This window comes from Channa argus, chromosome 8 (assembly GCF_033026475.1).
Source record: "Channa argus isolate prfri chromosome 8, Channa argus male v1.0, whole genome shotgun sequence".
Lineage (NCBI taxonomy): Eukaryota > Metazoa > Chordata > Actinopteri > Anabantiformes > Channidae > Channa > Channa argus.
In genome coordinates this window covers 7,279,880-7,290,021 of record NC_090204.1, presented here as the reverse complement: position 1 = coordinate 7,290,021, position 10,142 = coordinate 7,279,880, and the positions used below count along the sequence as shown (strand labels likewise).

The 10,142-nt window shown below is 38.6% G+C and overlaps 1 protein-coding gene across 1 annotated transcript; it reads left to right on the top strand.

Annotated features, from left to right (window-relative positions):
• Positions 1 to 5,847: 5,847 nt before the first annotated feature.
• Positions 5,848 to 10,095, top strand: si:ch211-212d10.2 (uncharacterized protein LOC557710 homolog). Its single transcript, XM_067513937.1, has 4 exons — positions 5,848 to 6,239; positions 6,505 to 6,620; positions 8,453 to 8,581; positions 8,671 to 10,095. Exons 1-3 carry the CDS (start codon positions 6,050 to 6,052, stop codon positions 8,549 to 8,551), a joined length of 405 nt encoding a protein of 134 aa, XP_067370038.1. The 5' UTR covers positions 5,848 to 6,049; the 3' UTR covers positions 8,552 to 8,581; positions 8,671 to 10,095.
• The last annotated feature ends 47 nt before the right edge of the window (positions 10,096 to 10,142 follow it).

Sequence of the window (10,142 nt, the reverse complement as noted above, 5' to 3'; positions counted from 1 at the left end):
TCATGATCATTGGAATTTTGTGTATATAGTGTATATATAGCTTGAGGTAAAGCAAATGCAGTTAATATACAAAAACACACAACACAGTCAATGGAAAGCAAATCTTGCTGACATTAAGCGACACAATGAAAATCTATTTATTGCTAACCCAAAGTGTACATGTTTGTCCTTTTATTGTGTTGAGAGGAAATGAGACAATAGAAGGAACAGCACCTTTGGTATATCCACGACTTGATTACTGAGAATCTCCAGACACCCTGTTAAACATCAGTATGTTAAGATTAGCATTCAACTGAAATCACCTTTGTGTATAAGTACAGCACAGTGTCACTGAGCTGCTACCAGAACTGTAAGCACTGTGATTTCATTCAGTTAAAATCGACATATTCAAGGTGAAGTACAACAAATACAAAATGTTTTTTGCACTTCTGCCACATGTCAATTCCAATATCACAATGAAAAGGAACCTTTTTTCTTCCAGTCAATACAATAAGCCATATAAACCATAATTAAACTGACATCATCATAACTATATGTCTGCATTTTTAGAAATAAATTTGGGCCTCCTCACCCCTCTAACCATACTTCCCCCAACAGTCTGTCTGCTAAGCTGGGAACATTGAAGAACAAGATGTATTGTGTCTGGATATAATCACGACTGAGGACATGAAGAAAGGAATGTAGCATAGTCTGATCTCTCCTGCAGACATCTATGCTGTGGAGGTGAATAGAGGGGGGCAGACATTACAGAAAGTGACTCAGCGGCTCAGTGTCAAGCCCTTGCTGTCTCATTGGTGCAATTAAATGATGTCTGTCCTCTTCAAACTGGTTGGAGAAAAACATTCTAAGGTTTTAGATGTGTGCAGGTCAGACATGGTGCACTTTACTGAGTGATACAATGTGAAAAATGAATCTTAAACATGTTCTGTTTACATCATATTTAGAAGAAATTCAGATTACATTCATCCTATCAGATTACATCTCTAGAAAAACTGCACCCCGTATTGGAATGTCAACACTGTCATTTATTCATGAGAAATGACAGTGATAAGTAACATTGAGGATGTTAAAATGAGTGTGTAGAAAGACGGCTGTTAATAAGTGGAGATAGTAGATCGTGGGCAGAGCGCAGAGTAGGAAATGCCTGCATTAACTTTCAATTTAAAACCATTAATCACACTGATATTAGTGTCAAAATCAGATCATTAATCAACATTTCAATCTTTGTTTCCTTCATTTCTGTTTTAATTTGGATTAATGTAAATGTAGGTACAGTAACATATGGAACAAATGACTGAGTTTGACAAACCGCAATCACAATAATAAATCCTACCTTACATGTGCCACAGATTAAGCCAATTGCCAATTAGCAGCAATAGGTCTGTTCCTTGTCCTGTTGTTTGCAAGTTTCCACAATTCTCAGCAAATTTGGCCCAAAGAGTCGTCTTGCTTTTTACCTTTTTTCCTCACTCAAGCAGATTTATGTTTGGAAAAAACTTGCAGGCAACTGTTTAATATTGTGAATATGCAATGGTGCGAGTACCCATCTTGTGTCATTAGGTCCTAATATTGCTCTGCATGGATACATAACAGCCAAAGAATAAGCGATTTTTACAGGTCCAGGTGGGATGAACACTGTTCTGCGACCATGCCCCTGTTTTCATAGATCCTGATGCACCCATAAACACTGTTAAACAAATCAAAAATTGGTCTCAGGCTGTTAAGAACAAGATCCTTTTGTGACTCCCGAAGTAACCAGGTTTAAACATCATTGAATCTTTATGAGACCAGAAGCGGAACGTGAAGACTTTTGTCCTCCTCTTCATGATTTCCTTCTTGACAAATGATCCAATATCCCACTGCACTTATTTTAGGATTTTGGGTGGGTTCTTTCCAAGGATAGTTAAGGCCATTTTCTTATTCTTTAATGTTTTTATTATGTTGTCAAACCCCCTAGACTTAAGAATTATTGTGGACTATGTTTGACCTCAAAGGATAACTTCAGTCATTTTTTAAATTAATTGCATTATCCACAATCACGATACAGATAAAGAGGCCTACACTGTTTCTTTCCTACTCACGTTTGGTTAGTTGTCAGTCTGCAGCCAGGATTTGTTCATTCATTGGTGTCATAGACCTCTTTTGTTGTCCAAAAACTATTAAACAACCAGACACACTGCCCTACTGGTACTGTTTTTCTTTATTCCGAAACAGGTGACCCGTCTTTTTTTAAAAAACAATGTACGCTCCAGCTCAACACTTTCTTGTATAGCGGCCGGTCAACTGTGCATACTGTCAGTATTTACAAGGTTTTTAACGTTTCATGTTACAGAGGCATAAAGTAATCTACATATAAGAGGTCCGTAGTTTTTCAGCTCTTTGGTCTGTTCAAAACCCAAGAAAAGAGTTCATCATAAGACTAAAATGCACAACTCAAAGTTTTTAAGGACAGCAGGTTGACTTTTTGGCCATGCAGGGTCTCTCGATGAGCAATTTAAAGACACCGATGGTCCTCTGGTGAAGATCCAGTCATGATGTTGTGCTGTCTGCTCTTCTGCCAAACAGTCTCCTACAGTTTTAATAATAGCCCATTGGCATCAATAGTAGCTAGTATATTTGGAAGAGACATGCTGCCATACAAATGTGTTTATTTGCTTTTTGGGAATTCAAATTTCCTGATTTTATTTACTATTAAAATTGTTTTAAGTTTAGGTCATTTCATAAGTCAGCACAATTGTAAACTTGTAGTAGGTTTACACAATGAGGTAAAATCATCATTTTTCCAGTGGGACAGGTCTAAACCTTGTGGCTTATTGGGAATGCAAGCATGAGGGAAGTCAGTTGTGGCTTGACCTTCCCGTCCACTATCCAACAAAGCTGAGTCTTAATTTGCATTTTAAGTAGCACTGTGCAATATGAGTAGCCATAATGTTTATGGCTACTCATATTGCACAGTTATACAGGACATCAAGTGCCAAGTAAACACTAATCCTATCCCAATGCTGTATGAACTCCTTCTGGGAGTTTTAAATCGCACTGCCCTCACATTGGTACATGAAACAAGAAGCACTTGAACTGACCAGGTCTATAAGAACAAGGAGCAAAGTAAGAAGATGGCGGTGTTTTAAGGTTGGCTGACACATTTTCTTAGCTTATGAAAACCACACTGGCTGGAGAGCTGGTCTTCCATCCATTCCTGGCAGATGAGTTAGGAGACTTTTGAGGTTGGTTGCTGGGTTGTGGACAAGATGAAGCTAATGATGGATGAGTTTGGGCTTCACTCACACTCTAATATCTCATCTGAGCCAGACTTTCTTACACCAAACTTTTGCCTCATCCAAATACTTACACTGTCCAGTGCTCGTAGTGTACTGCAATAAGAAATCAAATAAATTTATGGTTGGTGCAATACTCCTGGGCCTGTTTCTCAATTTCTGCAGATTTGCTTATGTATCCCATCAAGACTGCTGAATCATATTTTCCACAATACAACTTTTTTTTTCTGGATAAGTCAAATCACCTAATTTTATCTTGTTTCAAAACAGTTTCTTACTTTTTAACATGCCACTATCATGATCAGCCAAATGCTTATCCTGATAGTGATTATATTAGATTGTCAGACATACAAAATGTCAGCTCTTTGGCTGGATTCCTCTGAGATCCCTTTCATAACTTCAGTGCCTCATCCTAAAATAAGCAACATTTGGCAGCATGGTTTAAAATAAACACCTTTGGTGATTTTCTAATCTAACCCTGCTGTGTTTCAACTTGTTCTAATCAACATGACAAAATAATCTCAGCTGTGGTTTTATTCAGGGTATTTTTAAAGAAATGCTGCAGTTACACACTGATGAAGTTAACTGAAAAACATGTATTATTTAATTCTTCCTAGTCAGTGGCTGTCATTCTGAAGAGGGGGAAAATCATACTAAAGTACTGCAAGTTCATCCTTGTGCTGCAACATTTTCCTTAATTCATCCAAATCCCTAATTTTACAAAAACCTTCTGTATTTATCATGTTTTATACATTGGCAGTTGTTCTGTAGTGTTTTTGCCACAGTGTGCATTGAATATAAAATGAAATATTCTTAAAACATCACCTTTGGCAAGGGGTTGTCAGTTTAGTCAATGACAGAAAGGGGGCCCCTTCACGAAAAAGGTTGTGAACCACTGATCTACATTTCAAGGTTTTAAATGTCACACGATGAAGAATAAGTTATTACAATCATGTAACCAATCTCCTTAAGCTACTATCTTAGCAGGAAACATATTTGAGAATTCAGTCACTTAGCTCAGGTTTCTTTACACTTTACACTGCCTTGTCACATTTTTCAGTGAATTGACTACACATTTACTCTTGTTGGGATCCAACTTTTGACAAGATGCAGTAGTTGTCTTTGTTCCTTCCCATGACATACTTTTACATCATTACTGCTGTTCTCTGTGCTCATGCTATAGCCTTACACAAGTTAGTTTCTCAAAGTCAAGAATTAGAACAAGTGGCCTCTGTTATGCATCAGTCTAGACTAGACCACAGCTCACATTACTTAGCAGCCACGTTTTTACTGGCACAACAAAGCAACAGAGAAAAGTGAATAAAAGTTGAAGAAATACAGATCATCACTTTGCTTTTTTTTGTTTGCAATTTGCCAAGTGCACAAATTTGCAGGTGGCACAATGTGAACTTAAATGCTGTTGAAAAGGTTGAATCTTTACAACAGGGGCTCATCCATCGACTCATCAATCATCATTTATTACGGACAAGTTTCTGACATCTACACGGACTATATGGTCTGAGATTGGATTGACAGAAGTTGAAAATGTAGAGGTTAAACTGAATGTAATTCATTATATCCTCATTTTATCTGTTTGATACAGGTTTTCAAAATCATAAAATCTGTCTCCCTCTCTCTGTCCATTTCTGACAGGTGTAACCCACTTTTAAGCTCTGTGTTTTCTGGTGTGCAGCTACTGGTCCTACCAATCTGCCCGATGTTTTTTTGTTGGTTTTTTGTTGCTCTTTTCTTTTTTCTCCACTTTTCACTCCCCCCAACAGGTCAAGGTAGATGGCCGCCCACCGTGAGCCTGGTTTTGCTGGAGGTTTCTTCCGTTAAAGGGAGTTTTTCCTCTCCACTGTTGCCTAGGGCTTGTTCAAGGGGGAATTGTTGGGTTCTCTCCATACATCTTTATAGTCTTGACTTTATTCTGTAAAGTGCGCTATATAAATAAAGTTGAATTGAATTGAATGATCACAGAGTTGTAGGCTAACTGGCATAGACAAGGAGTTCACAATGTCAAAAATAATATTGAGAAACTGCACTGTGGAAAAGAAACTCAACATGCAGAAATAAGCCAAGTGCATGTCTGGAGCACAGCAGACTATGGAGCCTGCCATGGATGAACAATAACAGGCTTTATGAATGATAATTGAGAAATGATTTTAAACTATTTGCACAGAACATGAAAAAAAAACTTTGGGAGCACGTCCAACACTCTATATTGAAGTGTTCTTAATAAACTAAGGAGGTCACAGTAAGACCATAGAGAAAGGCATTTTTTGAAAATTACATTGTTTGAACGTAAATAGTGAGGTAAGGTCACAGGCTGACCCCAATCAGAGAACAGGAAGAGTCTGTCTGGCTCCTTTTACAATAAAACATGTATTTATGATTTGAAGCAGCTCCCACGTACAGTGAAGCCCTTTGCATAGAGGCCACTGTTCGTAAGTTATCAGACTGCTGCTGGTGGAGGTCGGCTGTGTCAATGCAACCTTTTTTTATACGAGTCTCTAAATAATGTCTGATGCTCATTTATTAATACTCTGTTATAAACATGCATTCCCATCCTGTGCCTGTGCACCGCGCTGCCTCGGTGGGACGGTGTCCCGGCTGTCTGCGGCTCAGTCCGCGCTGCTGGCCGTGGTACCAGGCTGCCTGCTGGCTAACATGGACTATTTGCATAAAACGAACTGCCAAGTTCATTTGCACCGAAGAAAAAAGGAGCCCTGTCGTTGCGCGAATTAGAAAATCGGTTAATTTCGATGTGACTTATGGCTTCTGGCTCCGGAGATGAAAAGGGGAAGGTGGATGGCGTTTCGTGGAGACTCGTAGGCCCGGCCTCGGAGCTTTCCAAGAAGCGCTGCCGCCTAATGTACTCGTCCCTCGGCTACGACTCTGATGTCTGCCTCTTCTTTGTAAAGGGGGAGTTTTTTGCCATGGATGCCCGCTGCTCACACTCCGGTAATGTCTCAACCTATCAACACCTAAATTCCTTGTCGCTTAAATTAACCCTTTGGATGAATCAATAACTGTGCTGCATTTTGTCAGTAACTATAAGGAGCACGACAGCAGAGAAATACTCACTGGTGACTTCCTATGTCAAAATGCGGGGGTTAGATTAATGAACTTGCTCCAAATAAAAACAGCAGCACCATGCCCCCTGCTGTCACAACAGGTTTATTATGTTTTGTTTTGAGAAGAAACCATCGTTTCCTGTTTTTCCCAGGGGGTCCGCTGTGTGAGGGGGACATCGAGGAGGCTGATGGAGTCTTGCAGGTTTTCTGTCCCTGGCATGACTATGACTTCGACCTCAGGACTGGGGCGTCAGGAACTTCCTTACAGGTCAGAGATAAATTGCAAAGCTTTATATCCCCTTATTTATGACAAAAAGAGTAAAACAAACAATATTTAGTGCACATTGTTCATTCATCATCAGAGGGAACAGAAATGGTTAAGGAGTGTATAAAAAGAAAGTTATAGTAAACAACAACAGTCTTCAGTCATTCATGGCAGAATTTTCTTCAGATCTGTCCACAGGTTTTCAATGATATTTATGTCTAGATATTGTAAAGGCCTCTGTAAAACATTGACCTTAGTCTTATTAAGTCATTCCAGAGTTGACTTTGTAATCTGACTCAATGTCTTATTGAAGGATTCACAGCCTCTTCATTTTTAGCTTTTTGGCTGATGGTAGGAGGCTTTACTGATATTGGGCTGCATTTATTCTTCCTTCCATAATATGCAGAGCTCCAGTACCCGATGCAGACATACACACTCAAAACATCAGCGAGCCTCCACCGTGTTTTACTGTGGGACGGGTGTTCCTCTAATCATAAGCAGTTCTTTTCTCCCTACACATACCTGTGTTAATTATGACCAAATAATTTTACTTTGGTCTCATCAGACCCCAGAATCTTGTTCCAAAACTAACTGGGTTTGTTCACAGTCCACACTTGTGCAGACTATAGAGATGTGGACTTTTATTGCAGTTACCTTTAAGGCTGTTGTCAGGCCCTCAGCTTTTTAGTTTTAGATTTACTTAACTCTTGAGCAAGTTTCCTAGTGGCTCTTTCAGTAATTTTCCTGGTCGCCCACTTCTAGTGTGCCCATGTTTCTTCTATTTCGGGATCATGGTCTTTCCAGTACTGGTATCCCTAAACCCAATATTTTATATCCCTCTGCATTTTTATAAAGGTTCAACAATTTAATTTTGAGATCTTCCCAAAGATGTTTTCTTGACCACATTGTTTTTGTTGCTTTCAGCAAACTGTTTGACACTGCCCCTGGAGATTGGCCCATTTGCAAATTTAAAATGGAAGTCCAGTTTAAAACACCTGTTGCCACTCATCAAACATTAAGTGTCGACAGTCTTTTTTTTTTAATCAGACACCTGATTTTACATTTTACAGGGTTTATCAAGGAGAATGCAAACTTTTGCAATGATATAATTAATCATTTACTACAACCTTCTTTTTATACACTCCTTGACCATTTCTGTTGTGATGATCGAGGAACATTTGTACTTGCTGAAATTATTATGTGGACAAGGAGTTAAATATTATGTTGATGAAAAACAAATCTATTGTTTAACTCCTTTAGCTTTTTCAATAAAAGGCGATGCAAAGTTTTTCACTCAGCTGTTAGTATCAAACTATATGAAAGACTAACTGGTGGCAGGTGGCAGGAATCTGCAGTTACTGACTGCGGCTGGAAGTTAATGTGAATTATTATGCTGTAATTTAGACAATGATGAAACTTCTAATGACTGAAATGGCATGAGAAATCATCATCAGTCACAGTTCAGATAATGTTTTCATTATTTTCCATTGGACATCTCTTCTTCCCCTGTTTTATTGTTTAGAGGAATGAACTGCACAAACAAGAGTATTTATCTTTTTAAGATAGTTCATCCAGTTTTCCATTCATCATTTGTATTAACTGTTCTTTTTTGTTATTGTTGTTGCTTTGATGCCAAACCACACAACAAATATAATAACAAATGTTGTTATTGAAGTCAGAGTTATTACAAGAGGGTTTAAAACTTTTTTTAACTTGTTAAAGTTGATATAGGACAGATTTTAAGGTGCTGTCAAACTTCTTGCTGTTTCCACAGGAGCTTGAGGTGTCTTTCTTTCTATCTTCCAGTTCTGATGTCTTTGTTTTTATTGTTTCAGCAACAAGTCTATGAAGTCAAGCTGGAGGACGGCAACGTGTATGTGAAACACACCAGTCGTCTCTCATTGGAGCCCTTTTCTGCGGATCAGAAAAGCTGATGAACCTCAGCCACAGCCACTACATCCTTTGTAAGACTTCACTCTGGCTATTTATAAGACTTGTTCCACAAACCTAAGCCATCCGAAACATTCCTAAGCCTTATCTGTCCTTTTCTCAGACCCGTTTCTTCTTTGATTGCTGTGGCCTCAGGATCATATCAAGAGGACTGTCTGAAGAGGATATGACCTCATTAAATTGTTTCATAGTTTTTCTGGCTGGTATTCCAGGTAGACACTTATCACAGACATTGAACACGGAGAGCTGTGAGCTCACTCCAGAATCTGATAACATGGCAAACACTGGCAGCTACTGCATACATCATAAAAACTCTAAATGTTATCATTATTAGGTTTCAATATACAGAAAAACCTCAAATGTCATAAATGTTTTGGAGTAATTGGGGATGAAGAAATAAAACCTTAGTAATTTGATGTCTTACTGAATGTATCAGGAGTTTTGTGTAAAAGTATATCTTGAAAGTTCTGTGCTAATCTATTAATTTATCAATTGATTTCAAATTGTATGAATAAAATTAGTAGTGGAGACAAGTTACAACTCTAGGGAACCGTCTTGATGTCTTGATAAGATATGTAGATGCTAATTATCAGTTGAAATGTGGTGTAAATTTTGGGTTCAGAAATCGGACAGTGTGTTGGCGTAAGAAATGTCACAGTGAAGTACACTGACAGTTTCTTTTAACTGCTAATATTTAAACTGTCTTGTGTTCATTACTGTTGAACCTTAGTCTCAAACAATTTAAGTGACAGACACGCAGCTACACTTGAGGAGTTGTGGCCTTGGGATAAATTTATACACTTATTCCAGTGATGTCATGCAACACAAACTCCTTTTCAGATTTTCTTCGCCTTTCTGAACAGTTTTTTTCATTCATTCATGCAAGAAAGACACACATGAAGGGCACTGTAATTGCCACTGGTGGCAGTCCTGGTGTTAAGACGTCTGGCCAGTGCACAGAAAGGTTTGTCTGTTACTGACGCAATGGGATTTATAAGAAATTGTTAGCACGGCGCCGGTGGAAGGTTCGTGACCTGACATGCACCATTGGCTGAAGAAAAATGTGTTTTTTTCTAACTTTATGTGTGTGTACTGATGCAAGTGTGTTTTTTTTATTCCTCTGTGGCAAGCGCAGTCACTATAATTTCTGTCAGCTCCATTTTCTGGCGGACGCACAGAGCCCAGTCAAGAAGGTGTCAGTGACAACGTGGTGCAACACTGTCATTTTCCTCCCTGCTGTGCTCCCTGTTTTTAAACTTTATTACAGTAATAATTCCCCTGGCTGCAACAATCTATTTTATGCACCTGAGTCTGGCTGGGTGCATTATAACTCATCTCCTGGAGGGAAATGGCTGTGCAGAGAGGTGATGCAGCCAATTGTGTCAAAGTAAACATCGTTCAGGCTTCTGCAAGCGCCAGGAGGTTTTTGTTTTTAAAACATTTATTTATTTTATTAATTTATCAGAACTTACATATTTCTAATTTGACTTGCTTATCTGGCCCATATGTTAAACCAGAATTTATACACTGTAACGTTTAATTTCAATTGTCTGTTATAAGGTAGCATTGTTTTGT

Bases quoted from the DNA above. Each gene is read 5' to 3' on its own strand.
- si:ch211-212d10.2 (XM_067513937.1), top strand. From the start codon at position 6,050: ATGGCTTCTGGCTCCGGAGATGAAAAGGGGAAGGTGGATGGCGTTTCG. The intron at 6,240-6,504 runs GTAATGTCTCAA...TGTTTTTCCCAG, and splicing joins TGCCCGCTGCTCACACTCCG to GGGGTCCGCTGTGTGAGGGG. The intron at 6,621-8,452 runs GTCAGAGATAAA...TTATTGTTTCAG, and splicing joins CGTCAGGAACTTCCTTACAG to CAACAAGTCTATGAAGTCAA.